Source organism: Ixodes scapularis, unplaced genomic scaffold, assembly GCF_016920785.2.
Source record: "Ixodes scapularis isolate PalLabHiFi unplaced genomic scaffold, ASM1692078v2 PGA_scaffold13__105_contigs__length_92229423, whole genome shotgun sequence".
Classification (NCBI taxonomy): Eukaryota; Metazoa; Arthropoda; class Arachnida; order Ixodida; family Ixodidae; genus Ixodes; species Ixodes scapularis.
Window position 1 is genome coordinate 80152998 of NW_024609839.1, and position 19880 is coordinate 80172877.

Here is a 19880-nt window from a genome sequence, read left to right on the forward strand (position 1 = left end):
CTTATTGGTTAATGTCACAACCTGATTGGCTGCGGAGAAGTAATTGGACGCTTGAAACTCGCCACGCCTTGCCTTTGTTAAGCGGTCAAAGTTTATGAAATTCTGCGATCAGGCACGATTTAGTTTTTGAGCGATTGAAGTTTTTCATGCAGTGGAGGAAACAATTTTATACGCAGATAAAGTGCAACCGAAAGCCAGCCGTTTCAGATCGCGCCTCGCGTCATGAGACCTTCTCTAAATGGGGAAATCGATCCATCGTCTTCGGTCGTGTTCCGTTCTATGAGAATGGGGTAACGTTTAGGCGCAAACGGAGTATTGGTTTTGTGTCCATCTAGTGCGACCCCCCCCCCCCTCTCACACTCTAAAAAAAAAGGGTATCACCTTACACCCTTTTGTCCCATATAATACACCCCAAAACTTCGTTTCGACGTACAGCGCCGTATAGTTGAACAGACGGCACCAAATTTTACCAGGGGCTTGATAACGGTGCGATATAACTTATTAAATTGCTAAAGTACGTATCAAAGACCAAATAAAGAAAACACAGAGCTTTTGCAGTACGGCCAAGAAAACTCCTATAACCTTTTCTGTACTCAATAATACCTACATCAGCTATCTTAATAAGTTGTACCACACGGCTATCAAGCCCCTCATAAATTTTGGGGCCGCCTGTTCAATTATGGGGCGCTGTACGTCGAATTGAAGTTTTGGGGTGTATTATATGGGACAAGGGGTGTAATAATACACCTTTTTTTCTGAGAGTGCACATTGGAGCTTTTGCAGAGTCCTCGACCTCGTATTACTTACGAATGTCTTTAGGTTGTTAGTGCCTATGCGTATAGGCGTTCGCAGGTACGGCCTCTAGGGTGCCGCCGTCGGGCTACTGGCGTGGGGATACCGGCAGATAGTGAACCCTCGCTAAGGCGTGCCCACGGTTGCCAGACTGGCGTCCCGGCGAAACGGTTTCTTTATCCACTGTGGCCGGACTAGCTTCCGAAGCGTAGCGAGTTAAAAGTATGTCCGTATACATTTGGCTAATTAATCGTGCCGGAATTATACACGTAGCGTTCGAAGAAATATAGCTCTTCTTCCTCCCCACGCGCTCCTCTTTTAAGGACTTTTCCCATTTCAATCGCGGTTTCGGCTCGATAAACGAGAAAGAACAGCTCAAAAGCACGCTTATATCTGACGCAACACGCGATACGATGTGGTTCGCTTCGAATTCCCGTTAGTGCCGTCCTTCCCATATATCCGACTGAAACGTTTGCACAAGAGCGTGGGCTAGGCTTCGCAGAGGCTGAGTCAGCGGCCTCAGAGTGGGACGCCCACGCCGAAGAGTATAGAAGGCGTCCGATGGCACCGCGGTGTGAAATGCATATGCGGCGGAAGTTTGTTCAGACGCGTCTTTTGGCCCCAAAAGGCGGAGGACGACCCCTTCTTTCACTTTTCTGTGTTTCTTTTCCCCCCTTCTGTATATTACTTTACGCACGCAATTGGCCGCCATGAAGCTGCGGCTGTATACTCAAACTCCTCTGCGCTCGTGGAGTTGTTGCTTTCGCTTTGAGAGACGTTGAACCCAGACGAAGTTTTGGATTTGACTTGGAACGCTGAGTCGTATACTATACGCGGAGAGCAAGTTCGTCTGCTTCTTTTTGCAGGGGTTGTGGTGGCGTCAGAACTTCGAGCCCTGGTTGACTCCGATCGGAAAGTGGGTAGACCTCAACGCAGCTTGCTTCGAGAACTACCCACTAAACTTCAGTCAGAGCCAATTAGAGCTCCGCGTGTGGACGTCACCACAACCCCTGCAAAAAGAAGCAGACGAACTTGCTCTCCGCAAAACCTTCTAGCATAAAACTGAAGACTTGTTTTTGTTTTTGTTTTTTCCACAGACTTTAGAACTACGGTGCTTGAGACGGGTCTTGGACTGGTGTGTGTATCGTTTTATATTCCGCCCATGCATCGGAAGGGGTCTCGACACGGCAGCAATAAATGACGTCACACAAGCCGGAGTGTCGTGCTTTCGGATGTCGCGATCCTGGTGGTTGGGTGTGGAAGTTTATAGAAGGAAGCGCTAGAGAGCGCGAGCGTCGCTGTCGTCGCGGCGTCACGACTCGTAACTGCAGCAGCTTCCGTGCACTGTAAAGCTGAAGGCCAACCTGCAGCAGAACGGGCGTCTGCCACATCCATGCACCGCTGTTGTGACACCGCCAGAATCGCGGTCGGCGACACCATAACACCTCTATGGCGTCGTCAGATGGAAATCGAGGGACCACCTTTTGGGACGCGGTGAACACACCACTGGGAGCCGCGTTTCAGGCGCCGTGGTATATGGCTCAAGCAGCAAAGAGTGGGTGCCACGCCAACGCCGCCTACAAGACGTGGCCGTAGGGCTGACGTTTTCGAGTCACCGGAAAAGGCCAACGCTGGAGTCTGGACACAGATTGGAAACGAGTGCTGCGTCGGCGCTCGGATTCGAGTCAAGTTCGAGCCGAACGTTGACGCAATCGTCGTGCCCCAATCGGTGGCCATCGTTGACCTTCGCCGATGACGACATCTCTATCCGTGCTATACGACTTTGTCATCTGGGAGGTGTTGGGCCTGCTGGGGTCGTCCACGTGATACGTCAGGGCTCGCAAGACACGTGGTTCATTCGGGGCAGACGTGAGACACATCTGGTGGGCAATTTGGGAACTATATCGTCGACGCCGCCGATCGTAGTTGTGGTATAGGGACATTCGCTACGCCAGCGTCGTGCATTTAATCCCCCGTTACTTTGTTTCGTCAGGTTTCGCTGCACCCTTGAACAGGCCGTAGGCGTCTCTTCCGCTGACTGCCGTCACCTTCTCTGGAGTGGGGAACATCAATTTATTTAGGAGCAGAGGCGAACTGCTTGCTCCGGTTCCTAACAGATGGATAGTGCATGACTAAAAATACGCAGCGGTGTTTGTAGACACTTCATGCACGAACACCAGTGTGGCTTAAACAACCCGGTTTTTCGCATGTATTTCGCACACTTTACGGTACTTGTGTAATTGTAAAAGTGTTAAAGTAATAATGTTGTGTGTTATCAACAGCGGGAAGGTAGTCAGCCCCAATGGCCGTATGGTGTCTTCGATGTTGATGAGAGATTTATCCATTGCTATCTCGAAGGTTTTTAACGTGCATAACGCAGTAGTGATGCATGATCGCACGCCGGTACGATGCCTATCCAGATGTGAACGGACGCGGATGAGGATCGAACTCAGAATCCCGAGGTTCTACAAAGCGAGCTTTCACTCCACGTGCTCTCTCTGAACTGCGGTGTATTTTCCCACACCCTGTCACCCATCTACTTTTACAGACGTCCTGTCTCAAACCTTTAACAGTATGTTTATTCCAATGAGCGCGAAGCCGGTTCAAGGCCGATCACCTTCCCTACTGTTTGTTGTTGTTTTTAAACAAGGGCAATGAAATCCGGTTTGCCTTTTAAACTTGCGCGCACTGGGTGCCTACGCATCGTGTAAGTTCTTACCACACTGCAGGGGTGAAACATCGACAAGTTCTGTTCCCTCGTGTCTCGCACTGTCGGATAGAATATTAAGCGGGAGGAAACGAGATATTACCGTGAATCGAATGATTCGATGCGCGGCGTGATAGTGAGGGTGACGACTCGGCTGTTGATATATGACCGAAGGCGTTGACTATTTTTCTTCGTGCCGTTTTGTAATGTACGCTCTCCGAATGATCGGTAACATACGAGCTTTCGGAATCTTTAATTGAGATCCAGAAATAAGAAGAAAAAAAAGTCCAGGTTCTCCGTAAAGCGTTGTCACATAACGCGGTTGTTTTCTGAAGGTCGGCAAGCTTGGGGCTGAAAGCAAACCTGTTCGAATATCTGGCACGCACGTACGTATTTGATCTCATTTCATCGAAAGCGTCGAGTTGGCAATATAGGGGTGTCACAATAGCCGTCGTGGAAGGACACGTGACCCTCGTACCTCTTCTTAACTGCAGTTTGCCTCACACCGTAACTTGGCAAGCGGCGAAGGATACGGTCCCAGCGGGCCAATCAGCGCGTCGGAGGGAAACACGAAACACGTGATTATCTCACCACTTGCGCTCAGTGCTGTAGAAGCTACGCGCCGGAAAGAGGGAGAGAAAGAGGAAAGCTGATTTTGTAAAAATAATTTAATGACGCTACGTCGGGGACACACAAGAGGGTCTCGGCACGAGGGGTGTCCCCCCCTTCCCTCTTCGCCGACTGCTTGGTTTACGCTCTCCTCCCTGTACTTTCGGAAGGGCTCTCTCGTGCCTCGCTTCGTCGCTCTGACTGAACCCGAGCACAGCGTTCACCTTTTGCCAAGTTACCGTGAAACAAAGTGGAAAAGTTTCGTGCTAATTGAGACTGCTTTCAAAGTTTAACATTAGGCGATTACTGTGTCACGGCGTGCTGGCGTCGGAATGGCATCGATGAAGACGACATTCGCAAGTATACGTGCCGGTCGCTCGGAGCGACATTATCGAACTCACGTTCGCGTCGAAGTGGTGTCGAGCAAAGAATAACTTTTTTTTCTCTTTTGCCTTTATTTTTTCAGTCTCGTCTTGCTCATCTTTTGAATGCACCTGATAGCAAATCCGGTTGGATCCAGCTGCACCCGAATGGATCTCGTTGTATCCGGTGTTGTCCGGTTTTATCCGACCTGATTCCAAATTTATCTTGGCACTGATTGCGCTTAGGGCAGCCATTTTAGCTGCTTTTCTTCTTCTCAACGCTATCTCTCTTTTCTTCGACGTTCAGGGTCTTAGTGCGCTTTAAGCCAATGCTATTCACTCGCGAGACCGTTTATACGTGCGTGCGAGTAGAGACGGCGTGATGGCTTTAGCGCGGGCCATTCGTCAGGGTTTACTCTAATCGTTCATTTGTTCGAGACTGTGACCTCAGCGCCAATGGGCCATCGAAACAGCGAGTCTTATAATGGACGAACCTCACGCGGCACGTCATTAGACGGAACAATGGAATATCCGTCACGTGATGCTCCAGGCACTCTGGTCCCAGAGTCTTTTGACAGGTCCCGGTGTAAAGCAATCAAAACAAAACCGGTTGTCGTCACATTTCTGCCATAGGAAGCGGTCAATGGCTAACCGTATAACTATTTTTTTTAATTTTGTTTTTAACAGTCAGTAGCGATTTGTTTAGCGTGAAGTTCTGTAGAAACAAATTACCGCGGTATTTTAAAGTCAAATTTAGGAAGTCGTAAGGTAAAACAAAAATTACTGTTTAGCAAATGTTGTAGGGTTTGGGGCCGCGATTGCGTGGATGCCGATGGGTTGGACCAACCACAAGCGGTGTCGTTCAATGTGCTTCCGAGTATCTAAACAAAACAAATAAAACATATTGCTGTACACTGAAACAAATCCTGTACCGCTGTACTAAGCATATCATAATCAAGGAACAGTGCATACATGTACACGTGACTAAAAAAAGAAAAAGGAGCGATTGAACACGGTTATTTTTTACTTTTTTTAAAAAGGGAGTAGGTTATCTGTTACCGAAATTCAAAAAGAATACGTTCAAAATATGGCTCGCTATTTCTAAACTAAATAAAATTGAAAAAAAAAGGGTGTTTCGGTGTGTTTGTTGAGTTTCGTTTTTCTTGTCCGCGTGATATAGAGGAATGCGGGAATGAGTTCTGCCAGTGCCTGGCGAACAGTACGATAAAATTTGAGAACCACCGTTGGGACAGAGGGAAGAATCTCAAGCCGAAAGTTTGGCATTCGTGTCACCGCCCTCCGTTTCCAAGTTCCTGGTGTAAATTGTTGTACAGTGGCCAGCGATATGAGTTAGAATGCTCGAGCAACGACCGGGCAGTACAGAGCACCCTGTGTGTGTAAGTGTGATTGCACGTTTCTTACATTTGTTCCCAGTCACAAGTTTATTATTATAGTTAGTTCACCAATTTGCCTGCGTCTCTCTCTCTCTCTCTCTTTTCTCACACTTTTATCGGTAAATACGAGTACCGCGTTACTTGGAATTCCGGAAGGATGTTACATAAACATTAGAGCACTTTTCGTGCCTTCTCACTGGACACAGTTTTTTCGCTTTCCAAAGCCGTAACTGGACTTCTCTGCTCGCGTCGCGGGGAGGCGGATGTTACATAACAAAGTATATCACGCAAAGGCTACCCTCGTTAACGTACGTTGAAAAAGCTTCTGGGCCCACCGCAACCTGTTCTAAATCGCACGCCTGCATGCATGACTCTTCCGGCATGCCTGCGGAAATCTCTCGGTGTCCTCGAAAAGATCTTTTTTTTTTTTTTTTTTTTTTTTCCCCAACGCGTTGTCTTCCATGGTCGGTTGACGTTAGATGGCCAATTTGTCTTCGTGGAGTGCGTGATAGGCCCGCCTCCGTTTGTTCCCATTAACGACTGTGGCCGTGGGGGACTCTTAGCCGTACAGCGTGTTCTTCGAAGGAGCGACTCGGCGAGTAAATGAACATTGATGGTCGCCTTGATTTCACCGACATCGTAGATATGTTTGCGAACGGGTGAAAGTCATCAGGCGGCCATTTTGACTCGTAAGATACATATTGAAGGAGAGGACGTAGCGTATACGTAGGGTAGCTTCATACGTAAGTCGTGAATAAGGGTTCCGTGTTTTCGGTGTTTATCTTTCTTCAAATTCGAGGGTTATTTATCCGTGTTTATTTCCCACCTTTCAATCGGTAGTTTTCGGGGTCTAATTTTAATGGCGAAGAGAAATCGGTGTTTATCGGACTTGTGTTGTTAAGCGACTCTATAATTACGGGAGAAAATAATATAATTTATAATATTTTTTTCCAGTATTGGGTAAAGATGAGAGAAGAGAGCGGGGCAAGGAATATAGTTTCGATAGAAAGGAACAACCACAATAACAGTTCAGTGCGGCTGTGTTCCGGGTCAACGAGAACAAGAAACTAGGGTAGAAGATTTCTTCTAGTGAAGATTGTCTTTTTCTATATATATATATATATTTAAGGACAGCTTAAATTCGGGGTTTATCGTTTTTTACCGATTCAGAGAAAACCGCCTCGGGGGGTTAATTTTCTGTGTTTGTCGGTACGCACCGAAAACTCGGAACCCTAGTCATGAACTTATGATAGAAAAAGGAATATTTGATTCGATACAGGCACGTAACCAGGTTTGGGGAGGGGGGGGGGGGGGGGGGGGGGGGGGGGCGCCTCATTCCCCTTCCCGAAATTTTCCTTTTCGCTAAGTCACCTCTCCCCCTCCCCCTCATACAGCATTTTGTAATGCCCCCCCCCCCCCCCCCCCCCCCCACACACACACACAATATCATGGCTGCGTGCCTGATTCGATATAACATAAGATTATACGATAAAATATGCAGAAAAATATTTCTATTGACGCAGGCTAACAGTAATGCCAGGTAGCGTACATTATTACCTAATACATAGACCGAATGTGGAGTAAAACAAAATATGTACTTTGCTGTTCATCGAACCATTTAAGTGTGCAGCGTACGTGTGCGTCTATAATTATTTAAAAAAAAGTTTGATGATAAAAATATGTTGTATCCGAGGTTCTACGTTCTCTGCTCAAGATTATATTTGTGCCGAATTGTCGGGCTCCGTGCTGCACGCTTTTTAACGGTACTTCAGAAACAAGCAATAGTTTTTTCACCGCCGACCCTAATTTCCAGCACCCATTTCTGCCGTCGTCCATGATATTCATTCGCGTATAGTAACAACGCAGCTATGAAGTCGCAGCTTGTCTCGAAGCCGCCGCCACGTGTACTCAATAAACGGACGTGACTTTCTAAGGTTGTATCCTCCTCGGCCTCTGAACTCCATCGACGCGAAACCAAATTCCAAAGCGGTGGGGGAGGACTTTTTTTTTTTTTTTTTTGAAAACGAGATTAAGAAAACAGCAAAAAAATAATATTGTGCCACATTGAAATACGTGTATGCTCCATTTCCCTTCCCATTTAACTTTTATTTATAGCTAGTAAGTAGCAAAAAAAAAATGAAAAAAGGAAAGCTATCATCCGGCGTTGTTGAAATGTGAACCCGACAAGCGAGCGAGAGCCAGTTCGGCCTGACCAGCGGCGAGTTTTTAAGGTCGGGTGCAGAGGTCACTTTCGCTTGTTTTTGTCTAGTCGACTCCGTTTACTGTCACGTCGCTTGTAGTCACACTTCACGTATAGTAACACTTGTCTTTCTTGCGGCCTGCCGTTTTACTTAGGATTTTCATTCCGGTGGGGGTGGGGGGGGGGGGGGGGGGGTGACATAACCTTGTCTTTCGTTCATTATGACACATCGTAAGTTGTAAAATGCTGCGTCTGGCAAAAGTTACGTAACCCACAGCTTTACGCGTGCATATGCTCCTGCTCCGTAAGCTGACGTGTTTGCCATCTGCATGTCGTATACAAAGCATGAATTGTACGGGAGTAGCTGAAGCTCATAACCACCACATTACTTTGTTGGTCATTTTCGGTTTTCTCTATACGAAAACCGACTGCCGCAAGACCATTTACTGAGAGTCTAAGAAATACAAGGCGTGGCGCGTCCCGAGAACCTTGTGGCTCCTCGGCCAATGAAATTGCGGCTCTCGGCGATCAGAACGACGAAGAACCAATCACGAAGCGAGAAGCGCAAAAATGACCCGTCGCGCTTAAAGTCCCTGGATAGGAGGTTCCTACAAGTAGCGACATTCTTTGAAGCGCCGACTGCGTGACGGTGCAGGATTTAGGAAGCGAATGGACGGCGCGCCGCAGAAGACGGGACTGAATGGCGCCATTTTGTGCTAGCGGAATGTGCTTTTTTATTTGTATTGACTGTCGTTAATTCTAAAAGAAGTGCCAAAAACTTTACTCGCGCTGCCTAAAAAAAGAACAACAACAAAAAACACACACAAAAAAAGTGCGAAATTACATTTTTAATTGAGAACTCGAACATCTACAATAAGGTCTTGGAAAAAAAAAATACCTCGTACACTTGCTGTGAATTCCGACCGTGTGTATTTGTTTTACTTCTGTGAACCTCCAAACAATTGTGCAATGAATATGGCATGCTTTTTCGTGAGAGCTGTCAATCAATATCAACCCTGAGCATACAAGCACCGAAAAAACATACGAACCAATTACTCCAATTTGTTGGACCATGACCGACAATTGTTGTAAATGTTACGCCGAATTTCTGCATTCTTTAAAAAAGTTCATGTATAAAAAAAAAAAGTGTATCGCCATGAAACGCAGCAGTGTGCGCGTGGACAACGGAAATTATCGCATGTCCTCTTACATTTTGGTGACTGCAAATCAAATTTTTTACGAGAGCCTCCATAGTTTCATCAGAATTAGAACCAGAAAGGGTAAACAATAAAAAAATCTAAGAACCACGACCGTGGGCCACGACACAATCGTTGGCTTAGTGACAAAAAAAAAGCTACATTTCAAGTGCCACGCTTTAAGAAGAAAATTGTATTCAGTAGGTTTATTTTTGAGCATCTCTTAAATGTGGTATTTATCGAAAGTAAATTAAAAGGCTGCGATGCAGTAAAAAAAAAAAAAGAGAAGCAAGCACGCCTTGCATTTTTTTTTTTTTTTAAATAAGGGAACAATTACCAATTGTCCTAGATGCGAACGAACGATGTCCAATAACTGAAAATCGCATCGTACGGTTACTTAGTGCATTGTCTGCCCATAGGTGGCGCCATCGAAACATCTCGTCGCCAATAAATGGAGGTCCAGCCATTCCAAAGTGTACGTTTTCGTGTACAGTGGCCGCCAAATGGCATCCGTTCCAAATACACATAGTTTCTCCCTTCTTGTAAAGTGTTGCAACGATTCATCACGATGAAAAAAGACCTCCCCACCGTCGAAATGTCATCGACGATTCAGAAATACGATCACGCACGCAAAAGGAACGATGCGAGTAGTAAGAAACAAACACACGTAAAAAAATATTAAAAGGCGTTTTTTTTTTTGTTTTTTTTTTTTGCCATCACATCCGTTATATGAAACACGCAGACTACTTTCTCCGCATCGTTATACAAAGTACACCGCCACCTTATACATCCACGACCAAAGCGAAAGTCGAGCTTCGTGCAGGACCCACTTTTTTCGTCGACGAAGAAAACGCGCGCCGGCGCCTCGGCGATGCGGTTCTGAATGTAGGCAAACGTCTCTTTGCGGTCTTTATTAATATTTACTTCGTTCCTTTCTTTTTTTTTTTTTTTCGGCGGTCCCTGTTTGCTCGACTGCGTTATTGGGAAGCTCGTGTCGGTCGTTCTTCGTTGTAAGAGGTTATTCGTTGTACGAGGTTCTTCGCTGTAAGAGGAAGTGGTGCTCGGACGAGCCTCGCGAACCTGTCGCTTTGGGCTAATGCCGTCTGGTAATAGGACAGGATTAACGGGGTTACTTTTTTATGTGGAGGTGCCTTTTTTTTCTTTCTTTCTTCGTCGACTGCGGGAGAAGGTGGAGTAATTATTCGTAATTCTAATATTTGTGTGGGTCAGAGGACCCCGGCCAAGTGTTGCCAGTAACGTGCTACAGGTAACGGAGTTACCGGTAACGCGTTAGTCTTTCGGTAGCGTAGTATTCCTCTAACGTCAAAAAAGTAAAACATGAATTAATAAAAAGTAACGCGAGAGTAACGCACGTTACTTTTGATCAGAAAAAGTAACGCGTTTTTTTCTTTTTTTTTTTGCGGGACGTAGGTGAGTAACGCGTTCCTTTTATTTGAAACTAACCAGGCACGCATTTCGTCACTACCCTGTTTCGGTAACGCCTACAACACTGCCTGGGTCCCACGTGACCCTATACCGGGGTCCACACACTCTTATCTGAAACGTTCCGTTTATCCACTTTTCGGCGGGAAACAGTCGGGGAACCGATCGCCCACTATCTACGTAGAGAGATTGCGGCCGACCGGTTTCTCCCATCTGCTAATACGTCCTACACAAAACGGTCTGCAGGGAGTAGAGAGCTTTAGGGAACCGTTTTTGCCCATCCGACACGGTGCGCACTGCGCATGCGCTGCCACAGAAGACTCGCGCATGCTTAAATCGTACCGGCAAAAACGGTTCCCTAAAACTGTCTATACTGTCTGAGGCGTTAAGTATATGTACAAAGTGCGTGAGACGTGTCCGCGGATAAATCTGTCATCATGTCCGCGGAGTTTGTCCGCGGAGAAACTCCGCGTTTTGTGGTATGGTGTTTTTTTTTTGTTTGATGTGTGATTAGTCGTGACCCCGGCTTTTAGGGTGCGTGGGATCCTTTTCTCGTGTTGCTATATATACTTGGGCCAGGGCTTTGAAACTGCTTCGAAGGAAGGGAATGGAATTGGGTGACATATCACGTATGGGAGAGATGTTAACGGGTACCTCTGCAACCTTACGATTATATGTATATTTTAGGTAGATAAAGCATTCCCTTTTTTTGTAATGTACCTAACTAAACATAGCGAAATATGCACCGCCCTACAGTTATGTCGACAACTGGGCGGTAAAAATAAAATAAAAAAAAAAATATATATATATAGGCACCAAAAATGTATTTAGTCTTTTATTTTATATTAAGAGGACTAATAGCGACAGCACTGATGAGGTCGAAACAATCATTAGAGAGCGGCTTAACCATCACTCAAACTAGCGTACCGAGAAGGCGGAAAGCTAGGGTAAGAGTGCAGTGTTATATGCACTAATGCGCTTGCTGGATATTATTAATCCTCGACCATAATACTATAGGTATGGTTGGTGACAGTCTAGGAACCCCGTAGACGCACCGCCTCAAGCTCGAACCTTCGATGGCGATTCGGCGCACACGCCGCCAAGGCCTGGGGAGAACCAACTTGCGCGTGCTGGAGGCGTAGCAACTTCGAATAGAGCTTAGGTCAATAATACTGGTAGAAAAACAGGGACGGTAAACCAACCTGAGAAAAGACAAAATTTTTTTGGAAAAAAAAAGGGGGGGGGGGGGGGGCTAAATCTAAAAGTTTTGTGTCACTGCTTCGAGTGTTCGCCACATTTCAGCTTTTTTCCACAACTCCTTCATCTTTGTACAAGGTGAAAATAAACTGATTTGATTTTGATTTGATTTGGATTATGTAATCATGCGTACCAGCAATGCGTCGTTAATCCTGTTATGCTTCGCTTAGTCGTTTTTATGGGCAGTAAAATTCGCTGCGTTGATTAGGCTAAGAATAACTAATTGATTCGATAATTTGGCAATATTTCCTTTTCGGTACCCACAAACACCATCTCTCGCAACAATAACTCCTTTCCCATTTTTTTTTTTTTAAATAGGCAGTTCAATTTGTGGCACATGTTTTGGATCAAAGATTTCTTTATTTTGAAAAGATACCAGCACTCTCTGCTTTTTCATGACACACGCTTCAGTTACACAGACTAATAAAATGCGCTTTCATAAAAAAAAAAAAAAGCCGCGTGGTTAGTTTGCAGGGTTTTATTTCACCGTATTCGAAGAAAACCCGTCGAGCAAATAATAAGATACTTTTTTGTTGTCGATTTCTTTTAAGTTGAAGACAAATTACCACCGAAACATGCGCGACTGCATCCGTCCGGACCTTCGAATATGTGAACAGATTGAAGCAAGGAACACTATTGAGTTCCTGGATGCGTCGCAAAGCAGTGCGCACGTAAAAGTCGCACTCAAAATAACTATTTTTGCAACGCCCATCAGAGAGAACATTACAAAATTGAAATGGAGAACGAATGGGGTGCGTTGCTTTTCAAACTCGTTCTCTGCATAACGAATTTCGGTGTATCAAACTATATTGGCACAACAAGAAAAACGAGGAAAAAGCATTGCACGACACTCGGTGGCTCGGCACTGACTCCCATGCCTGTCAATGCGCGCGGGCAGGCATATTTATGCAAAGCGGCTGTGGATCTCGTTCCTCTATAGATTGGCTCGGGCGAGCGGGCTCACCGCAGCTCTTGCGGCACGCGTCGTTTATAAGGAAATGACTACAGGGGCGGGCTAATAGCATCGAACGAAAGTAAAATCATCGGCTACTGCGGGGTCAGTCGCTTCGGGATACCGATTTGTTTTTGTTAGCCTAATCGTGCGCCTGAGAACACAAATATCCGAGCGAAAACAACAACAACAAAGCAATGCAATGTTTCATTTATAGAACCCCATCAAGCAACATTGATGGTTGCGAATTAAAAAAATAAAATAAAAGGGGACGAATATATATATTCCCAACCTAGGTGGCGCAAGCTACCACTCCATACAAAGGGTTTAGCCAATACCGTCCATCCATTGATTTGGTAATCACTTCCATCTCAGAGCTTGTGACTGAATTCGACCGTCTCCACCCCGAACACTGACGTAGCGTTCGTGTCCAATGCGGAGCGCAAGTTCGTCTGCTTGTTTTGCAGGAGTGCAAGCGGTGACGTCACAAAGACGCCGAGCTCCGATTGGCTGTGATTGTAGGATTGTGGGTAGACCTTTAATCAGAGCCAATCAGAGCTGGGCATCTTTCTGACGTCACCGCAACTCCTGCAAAACAAGCAGACGAACTTGCGCCTCGCATAGATTGTCAGAGTGCACGCCGACACTGTAGCGGCTCCGGATAGTTGGTGCGGTAGCTTTTAGTTGACGCCCGATTTCGTGAGGGACTTATTTGGACAGTGAGGGTATCGAGGTCCAAATCAATAAATGCTTTTTCTTTGTTCCGTTGCTGAAAAAACAAAACAAATAAAAACAGCATATTTGGGGATATAATTTCAGACGCTGCCATTATATAACCTGACTCGACACGATGTAGGGGTCTGCTCTGGAGAAAACCCTGCGCCATGTTGGTATAAGCGTGAAAGATGTGACGTGAGAGTACGGATGACGTGAGAGCGGTTGCAGTGACCGTTAGGTAGAGATCGATCCCCATTACGAATTCACTCTTAAAAAGAGCGACCGATAGAGGCGCCACTTTTATTCTCTTCATAGTCTTGGCTTGGTTCCTTTTACCATATGGCATTTACGGAGTAGTCTAACGTTTTATTACAAAATACAGTCCTAAGAAGAACGAACCGTTAGAATAGATCACAAGAGCTGCCGCCTTACCACTAAGAAACCGAAATTTCTCGCCATGGAACGCTGCGCTTGCAGAGTGTGTTCACACCCTGATTGTTGAGAAATGCTCTTCTATATTTATTAAAAACTTCCAAGAGTACTTCAGTGTTCAATACTTCTTCGGTACATCAATATTCAACGGACCTCTGCTTATGAAACTGTTACGTTCAACCTTATGTTGTCAGTGAACATTCATAAAATGAGGCTGCAGAAAATACATGAAAGAAGGGCGTGCTGCGCGTCTGTCTCCGGTCCGCTCCAAGCATCGAGTGTCCCGTGTTCTCACGAGCATGCATCCCCCATGGAGCACGTCCTCGGTGCCCGGCGCCAGCGGATGCTATTCTTGCATCATACGGCGAAACAACCCTTGAACGTCTCCACCCCCGGGCCGCTGTGCGCGCTCTTCCGTTCTCCGCGTTCCTGGGATGCGCGTTGGCGTATGGCCAACACAGACACATCACTCACAGACACAGCAGAAACGATGCTGTGTCTGTGAAACTGAATCACTCGATTCTGTTTCGTAGTGGTCGGCCCTCACAAAGATGGAGACTGCTATGTTAAAAGGAATTGGAGGAAAATAGAAAATGCTGCTAGGAAACTTCGGAACTGCGACCGTTTGGCCAAGATTCATATGCCATCATGTTATTTATTTATTTATTGTACTTTTCCGGTGCCCCTAAACAGCCCATAGGCCTACATAAGGGTGCACCGTTGACACCTACATGCAGTTTTGCATAAAAAAGATGCACGCAAACGCATACATAATTTGAACAAACAAAAACGTGAAATATAAATGTAAATGAGAAAAGTGGATAAAGTTGAAAACAACACTGTTTGCCAAAAAGACTGATACAAGAGGGCGTCACATTATAAAAGCACTAGCAGAGACCGCAAACTAAAACTTTCCCGCAAAAAGATGTCTACTTCGAGCGTGTTTGCGACATTTGACCTGTTAAAATTATACTGGATACGCTCCATGGGTCTTAAGCTTTTTGGATCAGAGGAACCGAAAACACGATGGGAGCGAAGAGACCTGCCAGGTACAGCAATGAGTACGGATGAGGTTAGCTTGGGGCAATCTATGAAACCGTGAAGACATTTGTGTAAAAATAAAAAGTCTCGTGCCTGCCTCCTTTCGGAGAGGCAATGCAGGTTTAAAATCTTCAACAATTGCTCATGGCTGAAATAAATTCGCCTGTTAAAATAACGATCGTAAAGTAGTCGAACAAACTTCTTCTGTACATTTTCAAGTTCATTCGAGTTTGTCTGGTTTAAACGATTCCAAACAACGCTAGAGAAATCCAGTTTAGACAGGATGAGGGATCGGCACAAATGCAAAACGCAAGAATATCCTCTAAAGTTTCGAGTCATTCTGGTAATTGCGCCCAAAGTACGGTAACATGTATTGCTCAAGTATGCCACATGATCAGAGAATTTAAATTCACTGTCCAAGAAAACTCCTAGATCACGTACAACTGAGACGCGCTCAATCGAGCACTTGTTCAAAGTGTAGTCAAAGGTGTTAAAGAAATGTTTTCTCGAAAAAGATATGACTTTTGTTTTAGCAGGGTTGAGAACCAACTTGTTGTCCTTGCACCAGTCTGCCAATGCTGTAATATCTTGCTGTAGTTTATTGCACTCAGAAATGTGCACAATAGCTCGGAAAAGCTTAACGTCATCGGCAAATTGTAACATTTCCGAGTGATTTATGCATGAGCAAATATCGTTCACGAAGATGTTGAAAAGCAGAGGCGATAGGCTAGAACCCTGCGGGACTCCCGATTTGGAGAGGTACGCGGTTGATTGTGCACCACCGTATGAAACAGAATTCCATCTGTCATGCAGATAGCTCTGAATCCATTCGCAAAGTGGTAAGGAGATACCATAGGACGCAAGTTTCTTAACTAGCAGTGAATGGCTCACTAGGTCAAATGCTTTTTTAAAATCAAAGTAAATTGCGTCGACCTGCTGCTTCGACCCTAGTTTGGCACCCACAAATTCCATAAACGCTATTAAGTTTGTTTCCACACAACGATTTGGCATAAAACCATGTTGTTGCACGTTTATACGTCTGGAAAAAAAATGCATGATATGACAATGCATGGTCTTTTCGAACACCTTGGCAAACGAACAGATCAGTGAAATTGGACGATAATTAGTGACAGTTAGTGCCGACCCATCTTTGAATATTGGCACAACTAGAGAGTACTTCCATGCAGTTGGAAAAAGCCTATCTTTCAACGACCGATTAAATACAAAAGTTAAAATCGGAGCTAACACGTCACCGCACCCTTTCACTATAAACAAAGGAATTCCGTCGGCTCCAGTCGATTTCTTAGGTGGTAACGCCCGAATCGCCGCAAAAACGTCGTCAATGCTGAGCTCGGGAATTGATAAGTATGCGTTTTCCTGGTCTGGCAGTGTGCAAGTTTGAGACGTATTTCCCGTGGAATCAAAAACACCAGAAAAGAAATCTGCAAACGCTTGACAGACGTCGCTCGGACTGCTGATATGTTCCGAACCGTTAGATAGTGTTATCTTCTGTGCCGTTTTCTTTTTATTCGAGAAGTTCCTGGTATACTTCCAAAGACTTTGCGGGTTTTGCTTTAGGCTTGATTCAACACTTTGAGTGTGGCTTCGGAGGTCCCGACGATAAAGACGCTTCGCTAAAGCTCGCTCCGACTTGAACTTTTCGTACCAGAACAGATTATTAGTCAGCTTGTAATGTCTGTGATAACGTAGCTTTTTCCTCCTTTTATGTTTCAATTCGTGGGAAAACCAAAAAGGGTAGTGATTTGTGACACCATGTACGTAAGCCGGAATGAACATCTTCATAGCTGATGTCACTAGGTCTCTAAGCATTAGTACTTGTTTATCTACGTCATCTTTACCTGATGTAATGACTGACCAATCTGTGTTCGCAAGAAACTCGTAAAGCTCCAGGTAATTCCCCTTTGCATAAGAAAAAGCAGTCGCTTGCGGACATGCTGTACCTTGGTTATCAGCTATACTCAAATCTACTTCAAACGGGACATGCCAGGTGTCAACAGGGACAAGTGGGGCGCTAGCTTGTTGTAGTACACATTCGTTATCATTTGTAAGGAACAAATCCAACACGTTGCCTTTGTAGTTCACAAGAAAATTTTTTTTGGTATAGTTCCAAGTAGTTCACGAGCTGAGATAAATCATTCGCTTTTCTTCGCACCTCTGAGTTGGACGAGTTTATGATACCAGTGTCCCAATTCACACCAGGCAGGTTAAAATCGCCCGTAATAAAAACACGGTATTTTGCGAAGTCTATCATGCTCAGGTTAAATTCCCGTTCTTAACAACAGTTTCATACGATCAAACATAATCGACTACCACCCCAAAAAACAAGTTGCTTGAGAACAAGTTATACTGCGGAAGTTTGTCCGAAGTTGAAGTAAATGGACCTTTTCCGAGAAGCGTTCTGCGCACGCGCGAGCGCCCGATGCCAAGCGGTGGAAATCGGCACGAAAACATCGAGGAAATTCGGAATGAGGCTGTAAATCGACGAGTAGAACACGTAATTGCAGCATATATATAATTGTGTTACACAAAAAAAGAAAGTGGACGGAAAGAAAAACACGACGTTTGGGTGGACGCTACGGATTACCCTCTTTAAAGTCGCGTTGGGCACGCGACGCTGCTCAGAGAGCGAAGCAACTGGTAGCGTAGCTCTCATTATCGATTGGTAGCGCAGGTAGGTCACTCCCTCGATTTTTAGTTCGTGCAGCCACCGCCTGGTGCCGTCGGTATTTGGAAAAGGTCCATCTATAAGTTGTCGCCGGACGAAACAAAAATGGATCGGTACACTTGTCGTCCATGCGGAACTATGGGTTCCAAAGCCGCGCAGTCACTCTGCCCATATATCCTACAGGGAGACACGGAGTTTCTGCGCGGACATGATGACAGGAGTGTCCGTGGACACGAATCAAGAATGTTCGATGCATGTTTAAACAATTGTACGCTTCCAACACGTCTGCAAGCAGGTTATGTCGGATCAATGTAAAGGACCGTCACACAAGGAAGAAACACGTCTCGGTCCATCGTTGCCGACTGTCTTTTTTTTTTTTTTTTTGTGATGCATTTGCGTTGTCACTCGCGGCCTAAGGGATTTGGAAATGGCTCGCCGCGACAGTTATTTCGAGACAAGAACTCACCGAACACGGAGGCAGTCGAAGGCTCATCCAGCAACATGACCAGGAACACCGCTAAGACGGAGAGTCTTAGCGTCCCTGACGTTGACGAGAACACCATGACAGTCGGAAGGCCTTCTTTGTTTGCAAAAATGTCTCTCACACAAAAGTCGCCGTCTCCCCGCACACACACTCTCTCGACTGATTCGACGGACGCGTCGAGCTCTTCTCTCTGACACGAGGAAAAGGCGGCCCGGTTTATACGCCGAAAGCGGAGAGCGGTTTTTTTGTTCGCGCTCTCCCGAAACTTCTTCCCTCTCTTTCTCGAAGCCACAATCTCTGTCCTTCTCTTTCTCTCTCTTTACTCACACTCTCTGCCTCCCCTTTCACCTCTTGTTTTCTCCCTTTGCCTCGTGTTCTGCGCCCGCCGGTTATTGCGACTCTTTTCATCCTCCTCCGCATGGGCGCTGCCATCTTGGAATCACGTGACGCGGCAGCCATTAGGTTGCTTCAAGTTGCTGCTCCGCTCTCCCCACTGAGCCTTGGCGGATGCGTTGTAATCGTGTTTTTCGTCGCGTTTCGCCGCGCTTTCTTGTCTGACTTCGGAAACTGTAGCCCGATACGTCTACTCGACGACTAAGACATCACGAGGGTTCAAAGGTCCTTATGACAATTAAGGTTGCTTTACTAATAGTGGTGGAACATTTTCAGTAAGAAGCGCGTATATTTATATCGTGTATTTAGGATCGGAAGGCGTCAAGAATAGTCAGCGCAAGGAGACTATCTGTATTTCCTGAAAGTATCGTTCTTTGTATTTAGAATATATCGAAATCTGTTTCTTTTGATTATCTGACGAAACTCGCGGCGGAGATAGACAACGAACGTTTAACTTGTGTTTTATCTGAGGCTAGAAGTAATGGTACGTCAACATCAGGCGATTTGTTTGTTCCTTATATCACTCCTACATCTGTATGAGGTTCCCATTCCTTTTTTGCGACGTAGACATTCGGTTGGTCGGTTTGCTTATAAAGATTAAGAAATTGTATACCGTGCTCGCTCCCATTTCGACAGTCATTTAAGTGATTTATTGATTATATTTAGATAACCAGTTGAGACTTCCCGCGTAAGAAACTGCAACGACAATAGTAGCGAGTTTTGGAATAGCGTGCACAAAGATATAAAGTCGTTTCTATTTGCTAATTGAAAACGTGTTTTGGGTTCGGGATATGCGTAATAATTTCGACGCTTTTTTTGCGTACGCTGTTTTACTTTTTGCCAGTATCTAAAATCCGCAATATTTAACGCAAAGAAAAAAAGAGAAGCCGTTTGCATAACAATTACTTGAGTCCAGGATTGTCGATGGCGAATAGAGCTTTACTTTTGGTGGCTGGCGACGCCGAAATTTACGAAGCGAATCTGTTCAAACAAAGAAATATTTGTTCACACAGGTCTGTGAAGTGTTGCCTAGCGCTACAATTTAGCCAAACTTTCCCAGGTATTTCTCCTTCTGCATCCTTTAATTTTATTTGACCAATTTTACGAAAGACAAATGTCAGATTTAACTTGACGGGCCTGTGACATATCATATCTTGAGTAAGCAACTGTTAATATAAAATTAATTTATTTCCAAGGATCACTTTCGCGAAATGC

The 19880-nt window shown here is 45.3% G+C and overlaps 1 protein-coding gene across 1 annotated transcript in view; it reads right to left on the reverse strand.

The window, feature by feature from the left end:
* Positions 1–18702, reverse strand: part of LOC8042799 (chitin deacetylase 1) — a 75244-nt gene extending 56542 nt beyond the window's left edge. Inside the window, exon 1 of the mRNA XM_002415787.5 lies at positions 18255–18702. Within this exon, the coding sequence (XP_002415832.3) occupies positions 18255–18351 (97 nt within the window). The 5' untranslated portion in view covers positions 18352–18702. The remainder of the gene's footprint in view (positions 1–18254) is intronic.
* Between the last annotated feature and the right edge of the window lie 1178 nt (positions 18703–19880).